Here is a 17,149-nt window from a genome sequence, read left to right as displayed (position 1 = left end):
ACTGTGTTAGGTGGCTCCCCTTGGGCAGAAGTGCCTCCTTCTGAGCACACAGGTGTATTTGCAGGGAGGGGCCGCCTTCTCATATGTAAGGAAACTAGTTTGGGTTTGTAATGCATCCCTGTAAACTCAGCCCTCTGGAGGCAGAGGTAGGTTTGTGGGCTCAAGGTCATTCTTGGCTAAAGAGCCAAGCCTTCCTGAAAAGAACAAAGCAAAATAGGGCCGGGAAGATAGTCCGGAGGGTGCAGTGCGAGGACCTGCCTTCACATCTCTGGGATCCATGGAGTAGCTGGGCGTGGCAGCATGCACCTGCAACCCCTGTTCTGGAGGTGTCTTGGGGAAAGACAGGTAGATTCTGGGGTCATGCTGGCCAGCCAGTTTAGCCCAACAGGGGGCTCCAGCTTCAGCGAGAGGCCCTGTCTCAAATGATAAAACGGAAAGCCATCGAAACACACCAGTTGTTGGATTCTGGCTTCCACATGCACAGGCTCGTGTGAGCACACCTCGTGTGAGTACACCTCGTGTGAGCACACCTCGTGTGAGTACACCTCATGTGAGCACACCTCATGTGAGCACACCTCGTGTTGGCATACAGTCTCACCATCCCCCCAAAGAAACAATACCTGTAAGAAAAGGGAGTCCCGGAGCACAGTGTGATGATATACCAGCCTGACTCCCCACCCCAGGGTGACTTGTCTTAGTCACAATTTTATCATCTGTAAAATGGAGACCAGAATAACTTGTTAAGATATTTGGAAAGTCTGAGTAAAGGGACCGCCCGTGCAAAGCCCTGGCTGACGGACTTCTCTAATGAGTGTTCCTTTTTTTCCTTCCTTCCTCCTTGTGTGCGCCACGAACTTCCCGCTGCTCCCGGCAGCGTGGCGTGAATTCCCCCAGCTATTTCTGGGTGATGCTCCTAACAGATGTTTAATTCCCCTAACATCTGGCTTGGTACGGCAGAGGGCTGCAGATTCTTTTCCTTCCTAAAGACACTCACTCACCACGGGGTGTCAGATCGTCACTCAATTGCTCCGTGCCTTGGTTTCTCCAATTGTAAATCAGGGATATGGTCCACAACGCTGCCTGGCTTCTCTTCGCGAGCCGATGGGATAATTTGAGATAACAGATGGGAAGTGGTGCGGATGTTTAGAAAAAGGCATCGTGCTCAACCTCACCAGTAGTTAGGGAAATGCAAATGAAAGGGAGGATGTCGTGCCGTTTTCTTCACACGTCCAGTTGGCAGCCATTTAAAAAGAGGGATGGCTTGCAGCTGGGCACCTGGGCCCTACTGCACACCACAGGCGAATGGCTGCCACTGGTCCCAGAAGGGAATATGGTGACATCGAACGAAGGCCGACGTACACACTTGGGGTCTGTGTTTAACTGACCCTGCAATGCCCTGGTCACTGAATAGCACTGAATAGCAGAATCCTGACATGGTCACATGGAGAGAAAAACCCACAGTAGCCTCGCCAGGCTCCAGACACATGTCAGAGGGGACAGCTCTCTCTGTTGAAGGAAAGCCCTGCCAGGCTATTTTTAGCTCCTAAAGGAGGCAGGTCTAAGTCACATAGGCCTAGAGGGTCGTCTGTGAATGTCATGGCGGGAGAAAAACAAATGACTTTTAAAGTTTAATTAAAAATTTTTTTTTTCTTTAGGGCTGGAGATGAAACCGGGGTCCCTTCATATGCTAGCTAGGTGCTTTACCACAGAGCCACCAGCTCCTCAGTGACGGGCTCCAGGAGGGCTCTTTACTGCTGACCATACCCCTACCTCCCCCTTACTGGAAGATTCTGGGTAAGGGCTGTTCCGCTCAGCTACACATCCTCAGAACCTCCCTGGTGGATTTTAGGCCGACATTCTACCTGTAAGCCACACCCCAGCCCCTCACTGGTGAATTCTTGGCAGGCATTCAACCCCTTAGCTACACTCCAGCCCCTCACTAGCAGACTCTAGCTAGGCAAACTCTCTACCACACCCTGTAGCCTGCAAGTTGCTGCAGAGATCAGCAGCCGCCACAGAGACTCGAGCAAGTACAGGGTGGGAAGGTAATGGAAAAAGAGAGACGGCTTGGTGGGAGGACCGCCAGGTCAGTGCCTGCTCTGCTTGTTGGATGGAGCATGCTTGGCGTACAAAGGGCTTCTTGAGAATTGAATTAATCTACCAATATTTAAGTGTCCGGTTCATATAGAAGTCCAGCTTCCAAACTTTTTTAAGTCAGAAGCTCTTGCCACACTGGACTCTTCCCCTCATCCACTCGACCAAACCATTAGCAGGGCTGCTTTCCCACAGCTGAACCCCCTTCCACCAATCCAGCAGCCTTCTCCTTTCCCTTCCCTGCTCATCCTGTGAGCTCTCCAGGCCATGAGCCCCCGAGGTGGGCTGTGAACATGTGGAAACTCACAGAGGCGGAAATGTCGAAGAACGGAGAAGAGACTGTATCATTTTGTGAAATGCAACCCGGTGGCTGTTAACTTCTGTAATTAGGACGTTTTAAGTGCACACAAGAGTTATAACGAAACTGCTCCACGGGCCGTCTCATGTCATTGGTTGTAATATCTGTGGGAGTCACCTCACTATCTGCTTAGGACATAGCTGAGAGATAGAGAGAAAATGTCCCTTCCAGGGCTAATTGGTGAATTGGCCCCCAATATTGGCAGACAAAGTCCTGTCAAGGACCAGCTAGCTCCCCATTCTCCTAGTCAGTCATTGGTGGCGGAAGCGAACCATCTATCGTGGGCCAGTGCTGACTACACATACTAGTGGGAGTCCCTAAGTAGGGTGCTATGTGGCTGAGAGCTGTCGCATAAGCCAGTGGCAGGGAGGTCTTTAAACAAGACGCCCAGTGGGTACGTACAGAAGGGTGATGGATGCCAGCCATGTTCCATGCTCCCAGACTCACTTTGTGGAGAGATGGATGTAGGCCGTAGGGAGATCTTATCCTGGGTCCCTGATGTGGAGGGACCATGACCCTGCATGGTGGGTGGGAAGGGGTGGCCTACCATCAGCCTCCTGCAGGGATAGGGCCTTCCCCATTGAGCCTGCATATTTCCAGAGCTCAGTTCCAGGCTCCCAGAGGTTTGCTGGGGTGTTCCCTGTTGGACATTGTCGTAGTTCATGCTCCATTGCTGTGAAGAGACACCGTGACCACGGCAACTCTGATAAAGGCATTGCAGGTAACTTGTAATTTCAGAGGTGAAATGGCAGGAAGCATTGTAATGGCAGGAAGCATGGTGGCATGTGGCAGACATGGTGCTGGAGAGGTAGCTGAGAGCTCTACATCCAGACTGGCAGACAGCAGGAAGAGAAAGTGACACTGGGCCTGGCTTGAGCTTCTGAAACCTCAAAGCCCACCCCTAGTGACACACTTCCTCCATTAAGATCACAACTATTCCAATAAAGTCACGGATACTAATAGTGCCTTGTCCTATGGGCCTATGGGGACCATTTTCATTCAGACCACCACAGACTCCATGACCTGAGTTTTCCTCTCATCCTTCCGGGTTAGGAGATAATACGATGGGTGTGAGAACCTGGAATAAGGATGCTGAGGTCTGGGCGGTTTGATGAACTTGCCAGGCCCCATCTTCCTGCTTAACACCACACTGGACCCCATTCCCAAGTGTTCTGCTGTTCTGCAGGATATGGGTTCAGAGGGCAGCAGTCTGTTCTTTGATTCACTGAACCTTGAATGTGTCCCCAGCAAGTCCTTTGTGTCTGCAATGAGTTTTGCCTGTCACATCCGTCTTGGAAAAGCCCAAGAACTCTCAGACCACTTGATATACTCAGACCTGGACTAGGCTGAGAGTGGGGGACCCCGACTGTCTTCTCATGGGAGCTGTTCCCTGCTCCCATTCCAGGCTTTGCCCTTCTGGACCTCAGAAGTGGGATTTTGGAGTTCCAGAAGTTTGCATCTCACACCCTCCTTCTTTTTCTTTGCATTCCCAGGAGCCATGAGGTGCCCCATCGTTACTTCCTGTGCTGTGCTCTGGCTTCTCATGTTGGTGTCTGGATCCTGGGGTAAGTCCCTCTTACCCTCTCTGTAAGTCTCTCTGCTAATACCAGCCAGCGCTGGGGAGGCTGGGCTGGAGGTTGCTCAGACCAGCAGCCTGACTTTAAAGCTCTCGGGCCCCAGAGACCATGTTTTGTCACGTGACTGAAGACACATGTCCCTCTCTAGGCCTCAGGTTGCCTCCTGCAGTTTGCAGAGGGCTGAAAATACTGGCGGTCCCCAGAGCCTGGGTCCCAGGAGGCCACGGAGGAGCCTTGAGAAATTCTTAGATTCCATGATCTGTGACCATGAACTGTCCTTCTCCTGGGCTGTGGAAAGGGGTCACAGGTCTGTTCAGTGTCCCAGCTATGTTTTAAGCACCTGCTGCGTGATGTTGTGTGCATAGCATGCCACCTCTAGGGAGCGGGTGCGTCAGCTCACATGCAGGGGGCTCAGTCCAGTAGGAGAAGAATGCGAAGGATTGATACACAGGGTACCATGCAGGCTGTGCTCATAGGGGCGTCCCTGGCCCTAGAGAAGTTCCTCAGAGGGAAAAGAGTCACTGGGTTGCAGGTAGTTGCCACCTGACCAGCAGGGAAAGCCGTTTATTTTGCCTAGAGGAAGGGGAGGGGAGGGGAGAAGGTATCCTGGACAGGGGTGGGGAGTGGGTGGTCAGAATGCCTATGGGTGGTCTGAGCACACATATGTGATAACCCGGAATGGTCCTTCTTATAGGACTCTCCCCTCCTAGTACCACTGGTGCCCACCAAGAAGACCCGGGCACCTTGTCCTTGCCTCTGGGCAGCAGACAGTAAGGAACAGGGAAGCTGCACTGAAGGAAGGCCAGAACCACAGGCATGCCGTGCACAGTGTCTCCTAGGGCCAGGGTGTCCTCAGAGAACATCTATGGGCATCACGTGCCTGGCGACACAGGCAAACACATTCCCACGGGGCCCCTCTCTGCTGCTTCCCTCCAGGGAGCTGTGGGGCTCTGGAGGGCAGAGTGCTGCCTCACGCTTGGTGGAGTTTCGCTAGCATCGTTTCCTCTCCTCGTCCCCATTCCCTACTTGAATGCCCCCAGCCGTGGGGAGCTCACTCCCATCCGAACAGCTTGGGGCTTCATTCGTGTCTCACAGACTCTCAGAGACAGACAGGACATAGTCTCAGGACCTTTTACAGAGGAGAGGCTGTGGATGGCCCAAGGTCATCCAACCTGAGTTTGTTTGTTTGTTTGTTTGTTTATTTTAATCAGATGACCACCCCTTCTGGTCTGACCCATGCGGGAGTCAGACCCTTGTTTCTGCCTCTGTGGGACTCTGAGCTACTCCGCTGTGCTAATGGTCTGCCCGTTAAAAGCCATGTAACTGTATAGTGGGTTTGTCCCAGCTTGCTCAGGGAGACGACTGTGTCCCTTCAGCTCTCAAAGACTGTTCAGGGGTTCTGCATGCAGACTTTACTCTCTGCCCCTGGTCTCCCTTGGGAAGGCTTCTGAACCTCCCTAGACTGCACTTTTCTTTGTCTATAGTTCAGGGGCAACACAGGTCGATCCCGTGAATCAATATGAACATCAAGCCCTCTGACTGGTACATCCGGTACTGCATGAATGCTCGCTCGATGCTCACCCTGTTGTTAATAGCGCTATCTCTCTCTCGTGGGGCACAGAAAACAGAGAAGCATACCAAGTGACCTGAGGCCACCCAGCAAATTCTATGGCAAAGCCTAGGTGGTCTGCCTGTGTGTTGGCTAGCTTTGCTGACCACATCTATGCGTGCTAAGTGGCTGAAGTTGCTCCTTTAGTGTGGTGGGTAGCTGGTGCCAACCCTGGGGGGTTGGTGATGAAGAATGTGGGGCTTCCCATTTCCCTTGCCATTCATCTTCCTTTGCTAGCCCTTTTCTGGTTTCCAGACTATGTCACATGACCCTCCCCTGTTGGGGACCTGGCTCCCCAGAATGAACTGTTTGTCCATCCCTTGGAGGCAGAGGTGGATAGGCCCTCAACAATGTTATACCCTCTCAGTCTGTCATTTCTCTGCTATAGCCTCCTGCCCTTTCCCCACCTGTGAGCTGGGACACCCATGTGTAGGTGTGTGTGAACATCTGGGATGTTTCAGGGAGGGATACACATGTGCAGGTGCAGGTGCACATCTGGGATGTTTCAGGGAAGGACACACTTGAAATTTAGGAAGTGAAGTAGAAAACCCAGCAGTGCTGGCCAGGAAGAGTGAGGCCAGAGTGTCTGAGGGCCAGAAACAAGCACAGTCTGACTGTCTAAGCAGGAGGAGAAAGAGATGCCCAATCTTCTGCATGTCCCTAGCTCCCTCCCTTATGCCAGCTTCTCACCCTTTGGGAGCCTGGCATGAGTTTAAGGGCACCCAGGTCAGTAGAAAAGAGTGAGGGAGCTGTCCCTGCCACTTCTAGGGCCCCTGGAGCTCCCTGTAGGAACCCCTGTAGCAGGGGCCGCACCACAGAAACTGACCTGGTCCCCCAGTTTTCAGTGACTGCGGGTAAGTGTCCCCTCAGCCTACTGAAGCCCCCAGGAGGAAGCAGAGAACTGGAGAAGCCAGCCATGGGGGAGGCTTGTTAGGGGCTTTGTGAAGTCCCCCAGTCCGAGCAGATGTCACCTGACTCTTCCCAGCCCCTACCACACATGGTGCAGTCAGAGTGCCCCTTGGTTAACAGGGCACGCTTTGCTGTCCGGGTGCCGTATGGACTGAGATACTCCGGCCAGCCTCATTTCACACCTGGCTTTCTGTCACTGGACTGAGGTGATGTGAGGGACTGGCACGGCGCAGCAGTTCCAGAGACAGTGCCTGCCACTGCTGTCATCATTGTTATTCTTCCCACAACAAACACGCTCCAAGGGCTTTCTGAACACCAGGCCCTGCTGTGGATGCCAGGGTGACCAGGAGCAGCCAAGCCCTCGACCCTTTAGAACCCACATAAGTTCTACTTCAAGCCAGGCTGCCCGGTGGAAATCCACCATAGCCCACGGGTGTGAGCTTGGGATTTGTAGGGGCCATATTAGAAGAGTAAAGAGAAATGGTGGAATTCGTTTTAATAATATCTTTTACCTCATCTAAGATAGTCCAAATTATATTCCAATGTGTCACCAATATAAAAGGTTAGCTAAGATGGGATCCACAAATTTGGGTGGGGAGGCAACACCCTAAAAGTCTTGTATGCTTTTCATGCTAGGGCCAATGCCTGGCTGCCACTTGTGACCGGGCTGCTCATCTTGGGAAGCTGATGTGGCCCACCTTCACTCTGTGTCACCTTGTAGGATACAGAAAGCTGGCAGGGGCCACCAGGCTGACACCCTTGTTCTCTGACTTGCAGGCCAGGTGAACCGGCTGCCATTCTTCATCAATCACTTCTTTGACACCTACCTGCTGATCAGTGAGGACACACCTGTGGGTGAGTTGGTACCTGGGCTGGCGGGAGCTTGGGTAGTATAGGATGATGGACCTTTCATAAGTGGAAGGGATCTTGGAGGTTGCGATCACCTCCAGCCTGCCTTGGAATGTTCCTCATGTTTGGATGCCAAGGGAGGGAGGGGTCAGGACCCTCACGACCCCTCCTAGAGTTCCATTCAAGCTGAGGGGTGTTCTATATAACATGGCTTACTACTGGCCCCACTGCCGCTTTCCCATTTGGGACTGGTTTTATCCTGTAGAATGGCTCATTTCTGTTCTGTTTCAAGCCTTTGTGGGTACTTGAAGAAGACAGCAGGTGTCTTTGTCTCCTGACCCTTTGTGCTTTCTCTGTGATAACATAATTTTCTGAAATGAGCTTGCTGGGTTTTGTCTTTAGATGTAGGTGACTTTGAGCATTCAGTGCCCTTCCTGGACCCCCGATCCAGTTACTTCATCACAAGTCTGTTGTGTGTGACTTCCTGGTATGGCTTTAACAACAGTAGATTGACGTCTGTGCTTGCAGCTCCAAGGCCCCAGCTGAGCTTCAGGAACCCTGAAGCTTGTTAGAAAATGAGATTGGATTGTGGGTACTCATCTGTAGCTGTGCCAATGACTACCAAAGGCTTAGCCCCCTTTCACGGTGTGGGGGTATTATCTGTGAGTCTCCTGGGGGTCCCACGGAGTTGCTTGCTCTCCTCAGGGCTTGGTGGGGAAGTTTGTAGTCCTGGGATATGTCACATGTTTGTAATATTTTGAGGGTGTGTCCATATGGCATATCCCTCATACAGTTCTGGTACGGGTTGGGTTAGTCTGGGTCACTATTGCTGTGATGAAAAACCATGACCAAAGCAACTTGGGGAAGAAAGGGTTTATTTGGCTTACGAATCCACACCACAATTCATCATCAAAGGAAGTCAGAACAGGGACTCAAACAGGGCAGGAACCTGGAGGCAGGAGCTGATACGGAGGTCATGGAGGAGTACTACTTACTGACTTGCCCAGCCTGCTTTCTTCTAGAACCCAGAAGCACCAATCCAAGGATGGCACTACTCACAACGGGCTGGGCTCCTCCCCATCTATCATTAATTAAGAAAATGCCCTATAGAGTTGCCTGCAGTCTGACCTTACAGAGACATTTTCTCAACTGAGATTCCCTCCTTTTAGATGACTGTAGCTTGTGTCAAATCGACACAAAACTAGCCAGCATGGACTGGTGTGAGCAAGGGTGTAGACCCTAGAATGTGTGTCTAGTCCCAGCATGTCCAAGCTTTGGCCACTGCAAAGTAACTGCATTGTCTATAAAGTCCAAGCTTCAAAACCACAGGGTTGAATCACACAAACAAAACCAAAGGCAGACAAAAAAAAAAAAAGGCAGAAACAATCTGGTAATGCTTTTAAGAAGTGTTGCAGTTTTGTGTTGAGCCCCGTTCACAGCTGCCCTTAGCTGCATGAGCCGCATGAGGACTATGCCCTGCGGATTGGACATGTACGGCAGCAAATACACAAGTGGCCTGCAGTGTGGATCACCCTTAGGACTTCCGGTCCCTTCCATTCTTGCTGTTTCTCCTTGTGTCAGATATATATCTAGACAATTGCCTGTGCCAGCCCTGAATGCTATGGCCACAGAGGGGTGACAGGCAGATGGAAGAAATCAGGGCCCTGGGTGACTGAGACTGAGCCAATGTCTGATGTGGTCCCCAGGGTGATGAAAGGAGGTGGGGCAGAAGTGCGAGGGAGGGCCCTCCCTTACCTTCACATACTGTTTCCAGGGCTGGCTTTTGAACCTGCCTACGTCACCTCACCCACGGTGGGCGGTCCTCTGTGGTGGAGGGTGTGCATTGACACAGCTGACAGCAGAAGCTGAGGGGGGACCAGCCACTAACTGATTCTGGTGCTGACTGAGAAAGGCAAAGGGACCTCCTGAGGGAGCAGGGCTGGCTGCGTTCTGCCTGTCACTCTGCAGGGCCATGATCGTTTGGCATGCCCAGAGGCCCCACTGTGCAAGGAGGATGAGAGTAGACAGAGTGGGCACTGACGGTAAGGAGTCCTAGGCTGCAGGTCCGTCAGGAGCCGTCCAGCGGGCCCCGTTCCTGGTACCTTTGGCTGCAGCCCTGGCTTGTCTTCTGCAAATGCCAGCATTGATTGGCTCCTGGGAGCCCCTCCCAAGCACTGGAGCCCCTTGAAGGCTACTCTTGGCAGCCACCGCAGGAATGGCTGTCTAGTGCTATGGTATCAATCCTGGTTCTGGGGAGCTTAGGGACAGCTCTGATGTTCTCTCTTAGGAAGCAACTTTTTTACTCCCCCTTTTCTTTTGTTTAAGGATCTGGATAACAGGGCTTTAACCTAGAAATCAGAAGCCAAAATTTTGGTCCTTAGTTCTGTGACCTTGGACACCAATTCACTGTCCTCTGGTTCTCTATTTCTATTTCAGTGAGGAGAGATTGAGAAAATACTGGAAAGTTGGGTCTAATGGGATGTGGTCTGGCTGTGCCTGTTTCTAGGGTCTATGATAATGCCTGAGTCTCTTGTGGAATTTTGGCACTCATATGGCCTGAGCTGTTCACAGGATAGGCGTGGTATCCCATGGATGTGGCAGGCATGCGTACAGGGGCCTGGCCCTTGCTTTCGATGTGGGAAGGGAAACACCCTAGGGATTTGACTTTGATGTCTGACCGCTTCCAACTGCCTCCTCTCTCAGTCTGTATGCCAGTCTGAAAATGGGTGATGGACTATTCCCCTCACGGGGCTGATGGGGAGTGCACTTACTTCAAATATCACTAACTTCAAAGCTATGCATTCACACACCAAGGAATGTCATATCCCTGGAGGCAAAACTCTGTATAGCCCAGCAATGGTGACGGAGGCTTCCTGCCAACCAGAGGCCTGTAAGTGACTGCTAAACACATGGAGAAGCTGGCTCTGGCGAGCAGGACAATGCCAGAGCCCAAGCCAGGTTGAACGTCAGCTCTCCCACTGCCAGAGCTGAGGACAGCTGGGCTGTCTGTTTCTGGGTTATGCTATGTGGCTTTGACTTGGACCCCTGGTGATGGGGCTTGCGATCCCACAAGGTTCCTCCATGGAAAGATTCAGGAACAAAAACTCCTTCTTAATAATGATACGAAACCTACTTCCCCAGAACTCTTAGCCACTGGTCTAATCCTGTCTGCTGAAGCCTTCAAACAAAACAGAGCAAAATGAAACAAAAACAAACAAAAAAACCCACAACGATAATGGAACGTCCATGATGTAGGTAGAAGTTGTTCTTTGAACAGCTGCACATACTAAGTTCCAAGGCAGTGCCCTAAGTGTTTCTGTGTATCCGTTCGTTAGAAAACAAAGCCAGCCTCCTTTTAGGGTATCTGAGGGATGGCTAGGCAAAGGGCTCTTTTGTTGTGTAGTTTCTGGTAATGCTCTCCCCAGGGTCAGAGACTGGCCTGCTACCTTCCTTGTGTTTCATCCTCTGGCCTCAATTTCCAAGTGGCATGTGGCAGGGGAGTGGGATGGGAGGGCAGCATGTGGAAGCCACGTGTTACTGCTATCTCTGCCATTCCGGGCTACCGTTCCCTCTGCCTGATTGTCTTTTTGAAGACCGTCTCCTAGCCAGAGAAGACAGGAGCCAAATGAAGTCATTAAGTAGATCAGCCTTGCTCTGGCTTGTCCACACAGCCCCATTTCCCACAGCAGGGCCCCTGCCTGTGTGGGTCGTGCTGTAGATGTGAACATCAGTCTCGGGTATCAGGGCCTGGGCAGAGGGATGGGGGCAAGGGCAGATCTATGGCTCCATTTTTGGTCAGGTCAGGTCAGTGACCATCAAATATACCGGCTGTGGGCCATGAACAGACATCAGGTACCTGAAGCGTGAGATGGTTGCTGGCTCCAGCTTGCCTCAAAAGTCTACCCTAGATACCCCATGTGGATGGTGCTAAGATCAGCAATGAGCCAAGTCTGCTGGTGTAGGCTCATTGCCTCGGTCCTTGGGAAACTGAGACAGGAGGATTGTGAATTCAAGGACAGCTTGGGCTATCGATCAGGACCCCTGCTCAAAGAATAACATGAAGATTACCCTTACCCTCTCTCTATGCTGCTGAATTTGTGGCTAATTCTTGGTCTGTGGAAATCCTCTCCCATCTCCTCTCCCATCTTTGCTGGCTTCTTTCCTCCATCTCTGCTGGTCCCAATGCATCAGCTCCACCTCTCCACATTGGAGGACCTGGGACTCAGCTCTTGCGTCATTTTTCCCATCTACTTTCCCATGACTTCTGGTCCCTTCTCGGTCTCCTTCCTGGGTCCCTCCAGGCCAAGTGGCAGGCTTTCTCTTGTGCCTGGTTACCCTCTTGGTGACAAGCATGGCTGTTCACTTCTCTCCTGTCTTGGATCATGGATGCTTCCAGGTGGACAGGGCTAAATCCATGTTTCCATACCCTAGCCCTGGGCCTGGCATATGTGTGGAACTTGGAATGTCTTAGGAGTATCTGTGTCTTCATGGTGGTGTGAGGATCTTCCAAGGCTGAGGCTGTGACTGGCTTCCTCACAGAGCCTCAGGCATAGCTTCCCTGACTGTGTGTGTGTCGGTGATAGTGGAGATAGTGGTTCGGAGAGTGGGCCCAGGAGAGCCTTCCCCCAGATGGCACAGACGCTAAACGTGCCTGTGCGTTTGAATGGTCCGACCCACGTCATGTCAAGATGGCGATTTTTATCATCCCAGCTGCCTGATGGAGCTGCATGTAGCATATTTGCTGGAAACCCTTGGGACATAGAGCATGGCTAATCCAGGGAGGGACCCAGCTAGGCTTGGAAAGACCCAACCTACCCAGCTCCTGGTGGGGTCTAGCGGGAGTAGAGCCCCATGTATCGACTGCTACCTTCGGAGCTCAGGCCCTGAACTGCGTGATTATCTCCATCCTATAAGTGCCCACAGCCTGAAGCTTCCCAAGGAAAGGGTAAAAGTGTCTGCCACCGCCCACTTCCCCTCTCCCCACAGATACCTGCTTTTTGGCAATAGCCAACTGCTTGGAACCCAGAACTGCATAACCTGCCCTATTGCTAAAGTTTCATCGAGGCTGTGCTGTCCTCGGCTCCAGTGCTGGTTCCTTTCCCTGCCTAGTGAATCCCTGCTCACTGCCCAGGCCACCAGTCCCAGAGAACCCCGGCCTCCCCTCTCTCACGCCTGCCAGCTTTGTTATTTGGCTCTGTTCAGCAGCTAGGGGCGTTTGTTCCCGTTCTTTGCGTGTTGCTCCCCACAGGGTTATTAGTGTTTACATATTAATTTTATTCATATCAGCATGACGATTAATGATCATTTTAGTATTTAGGTATGGTATGAGATTGTGGAGCAGTGGCATTTGCCGCGGCGTATTGACTCCTGGCCTCCTGCAGGAGTGTTAAGCACTTTAGCTGGGTGACCCCCTCATGGATTCACCATAAGCCCCCCCCCCATGTCTCGTTATCTCTGCTTTGCAGCTGCCTTTCCCCAAGTACGAGGCCCCGCTCAGAGTGGGCTGGGGGTGCCTGTGAGGGGGAGAATGGATGAATGAGTGAATGAATGACCGTTGAGCATCTGGCCAGCTCTTTTCCCTTGGCTCCCCATCCCTCCATTTGTCACCAGGGCGGATTCACAGGGAGCTGACTTTCCCAGGCAGACCCTCAGCACCCCCAAAGTGTCTTGAGTCACAGCGAAGGTGATAATGCCTACGCTAATCACCTGCACGAGGAAATTAGTCTTGTCAGGAGCCATTAAGGTGGGAGCTCGGGAGGCATTAGGATGGAGCGGACCCAGGCGGCGCCTGGCACTGCTGACAGTTGGCACTGATTAATTTTTCTGCAAACTCCATCAATGCCCAGCTGTTTTGTCTGGACCTGGGGAAAGCAATTTTCAGGTGGGCAGGCCCTGCTGCAGCGGTCTTACACATGGAGGAGCTTATGCCTGCCTGCCACTCTTGACATCTCCCAGGGAGTGGTGGGAGGGGAGGGGGTGGTGGCACGGCTGGCTGGAATGGAGGGACCAGAATATGAGCTGGGACACAGGACAGTGGAGAGGAGCTTGTGCAGCGAGAGAGTATTCTGGGACAAGTATGGGCCTTTAGGACTAGACTCAACCCCTATAGTGTGAAGGGGCTCTCCCTCCTTGCTGGGCCACCTTCCTGTGGCTCTTTAAAGGGGTAGACAAACGTCTCTCAGGAGAGAGAGGGCGGCCATGGGGAGACCATTATTTCTTTTTGCTGCCCTGGACAATTCCTGAGGGACTGACGCAGGCCTTCGTGGGGCTGTGGACTCTCTCAGTGAGGGCAGCTAAGCAAACTGCTGGACCTGCAGGGTAGATGGATGTGAGGGGCTGCCAGGTCCTGACGGTCTGAGGGGCATGTGCTGTATGTGGCTCCGGCCTTGCTGCTGGCAGTTAGCACAGAGGCAGTGACCCTGTGAGTGACAGCAGTTAAGAGACTAGGGTGGGCAGGATGGAGGGAGAGGTCAGAACCCTTGCTGACACCAAGGTTGGGCCTCACCTATGTTGAGGGCTTAGAGCCTGGATTTCTTAAATTCCCACCCTCACCCTGCCTGAGGACTCCTCAAAAGGACCACTGGGAACCCAGGAGCCCTTAGAGGGGCAGTTCTGTAATCATTGCTTCAGTCAATACGGTCCCACTTTACAGATGGAGAAAGTGAGGCCTGAACAGTTATATGTGAGGATCTTTGTGGGCACCATCCAGGAAGATACCATGACTGTCCATGTCACAGGAAGGCTCCAGGCCTCTCAAGATTGACTGCAGCCCCGGACCTAGTCTGGGGGTGAGGGAGACAATCTATCTAAGTGGGCATAACCGTCCCAGTGAGCTATCTCGCCACTGTTGGCCCAGGAAGCCCATACAGTTGGCCAAGGCAATGCTGGGGGGGGGGGAGGTAGGGGCGCAGAGTCGAAATAGCAGTGGGAACTACACCACATAGAGAGACAGGAACATTTTATTTTATGATTTATTTATTACTTTGGGGTTCTGTATTGACATCAACTCAGACTGGTCCTGAGCTTATAGCAACCCCTCCGGGCTTCAGCCTCCAGCGTGCTAGGCTTACAGGTTTGAGCCACCATGTCTGGCTACAGAGGACCACTGTCTTTCGCATTGGTATGTGGTCTTGGGATAGCCCCCAAGACCATGTTGTTATCATCAGTGGACCACCTCCCCAGTGACGGGAACACCACCTTAGGCTAAGAGCTATAATTTTATTTTATTATTTATTTATTTATTTATTTATTAAATGAGACAAGGTCTCACTACATAGCTATGGCTAGCCTGCAACTCACTATGTAGGCCAGGCTAGCCTTGAACTCACAGAGCTCCGTGTGCTTCTGTCTCCCAAGTGCTGGAATTAAAGGCATATACCACCATGCCTGACTTTTTAAGAAAACTTTCTTTTGCCATTATATTTACTTGGAAGAAAGCTGCCGGGAAAGTTCCGAGAGTCCCCACCATCCAGTTTCTCTTGCCATTAGCGTCTTGCACAAATATGATACAATTATGGAAAACAGGGACAGAACATTGCGATGATGCTGTTACCGATGAAGTGTGTTTACATTTTTACCAGCTTTCCCAGTAAAGGAAGCTTCCCTCTTTTCCTGCAGGCAATATGATTTATCTTAAATTCGTGTTTTAGCTGTGGTAATATTTGGGAAAATTGACTCTTGCCCGGGAGCCTTGGATATCTGTACATACAAACATGCACACACACACACACACACACACACACACACACACACACACACACACCCCAGACTTTCCCTTGAATATTTTCCATTTTTTTTGGGTGCTGTTGCAAGCTCCGAGGTTCACAACAGACAGACACATATCCCTGTCCCAAAAGAGTGAGCTGATCAGGGGGGAGTAGGCAGAAAGGGAGAGAAAGCATTTGGTCTAACATGTGTCAGTGCTAAGGAAGACTAAAGGGCTTGGATGGAAGTTCAGGTCGGTGGGGGGGGGCAGAGAGTGGTACTACCAGCTGGTACTGTGTATCTACTCTAACCTGGGCCCAGAGGCCACGGTGAACTCCCAGCAGAGGTTCCTCGCTGTCATCTACAAGGTTCACATTCAAGAACGGCATAATTAAGTTACAAACAAGAAAAGAGATCACAAAAATAAATCTTAAAATGCCTTTTGTACATTTGCAGTTTCACGTTGGGCTGCGTTCATAGCTAGTTCTGGGCCATAGGTTGGTCCTTATTAGGACCTCCTTAGTGCAGTTCGGAAATCCTCGTTCTGCTCAGTCCCTTCTCAGCAATGCAGACACAGGCAAGTGAGGAGAGAGCTTGCCCCAGGTCCCTGGGAGTCACTGGTGGCTGTGGCCTGCCCTGACAGTGTAGAGAGGACCAGGTCTGGAGGAGCAGCAATGTCCTGGGCTGCAGAATCGGAGTGGCTTGGGACTTGTAGTTCTCAAAATAGGGCTCCAAAATCATTGCTGCTCTGCCCTGGGGGCTGAATGCTTGAGCAGAGGCAGTTGGGGTTTCCCACAGGCTCTTGTGGTTGGCAGTAAGGGAGGAAGGAAGTCTGTCCTGTCTGTACAGGTGACCAGATCGTGAAACCTAAGACCTCTGGGCCTGGGGTCTTTTGACCCCTTGGAGGATGTCTCTCTTCCTTCTGGGAGGTGGGAGTGAGCAGTAGAACCCGAGAGAAGGGCTGCCACTCCCATGACCTTTCTCTTCCCCAGGGTAGCCCAGAACTCCCACAGAGGTGTGAGACAAGATCACTGGCTTCACGGGAACCTGGAGGGTGCAGCTACTCCTACCTAGCAGGCTCCAGACCAGCACACCTGAAGCTGGGGGCTACCATGGCTGTGCACTGCCCATGGGGAGGGGGTGGGCGAAGGGAAGGGGCAGGTGTTTAGGATGCCACCGTAATAATACTAATGATAACGATGATGGCCACCTGTCGGGTGGGCAGGCTGTGGATGGCGCACACTCAGCACCTGTGCCAGGCTGTGCTGGGGGTGGGGGCAAGGGACGCAGATCCCAGATGACTGGGGAAGTGGCAGCTAGCTCTTATTACACGTGGCTTTGTCTCCAAATATACCGCTCCACCGGCTTTGTATAGCAAGCCTCGAGTGTCAGACTCATACCCCGTTATGTAGACCAAGAGGCAGAGGCTCAGAGAAGTTAACATACACAAGGTCGCATGACGTGTGCAGGATGGAGTTGGACTTGACCCTGGTGTGGCCAGAGTCCCAGCTCTGTGCACTTAAACTACCCCTCTCAGATTCCGCGTGAGTCTTGGCTTTTAAGAATCCCTGGCTTAGAGGATAGATGTTCCTCCACCCCATAAGGGACCAGCTCACTCCAGGGAGCCATGAGCTTCAGAGGGATGCTAATGCCCTAAGAAGGGGGGAATTTATCCAGGGGCCGAGGGTCAGAGAAAGTGTCTCAGGGGAGATGGCAATGAGGGCTTGCTGGGACCTGGTCTGCTGAAGCCACAGGAGGGGAACTGCAGAAGGTGAACAGACAGGCCGGTCACCAGCAGGGCCAGTTGGGTGTTAGATGGGAGATTGGGCTTGTGATTTAAAAAAGAGAGAGAGAGAGAGAAGTGACTATGGTGACTGTTTAGTACTTGAGTCTCATAGCTAGGTGGCCTACATGACCTCATCAAGAGCGACAGGCGCCCATGCTATTGTGTTTCTCTAACAGATGTGGAAACCTGCTAGGTGCCCACAGTTCCTCAGCTAATTACCAGAGTTGGGCTTCTACTTTCCTCTCTGCTGCCCCGCAGGATTG

The 17,149-nt window shown here is 52.0% G+C and overlaps 1 protein-coding gene across 1 annotated transcript in view; it reads left to right on the top strand.

The window, feature by feature from the left end:
• The window catches only part of Cdh23 (cadherin related 23), a 368,288-nt gene that overhangs the window by 31,914 nt on the left and 319,225 nt on the right, over positions 1–17,149 (top strand). The window contains exons 2-3 of the mRNA XM_087898136.1: positions 3,946–4,017; positions 7,325–7,402. Of these exons, the coding sequence (XP_087754262.1) occupies positions 3,951–4,017; positions 7,325–7,402 (145 nt within the window). The 5' untranslated portion in view covers positions 3,946–3,950. The remainder of the gene's footprint in view (positions 1–3,945; positions 4,018–7,324; positions 7,403–17,149) is intronic.

The sequence above is a fragment of the Myodes glareolus genome, chromosome 18, assembly GCF_982192425.1.
Source record: "Myodes glareolus chromosome 18, mMyoGla1.1, whole genome shotgun sequence".
NCBI classification, from domain to species: Eukaryota; Metazoa; Chordata; class Mammalia; order Rodentia; family Cricetidae; genus Myodes; species Myodes glareolus.
The sequence above is the reverse complement of the archived record's forward strand: the minus strand, read 5'-3'. Positions and strand labels throughout refer to the sequence as shown.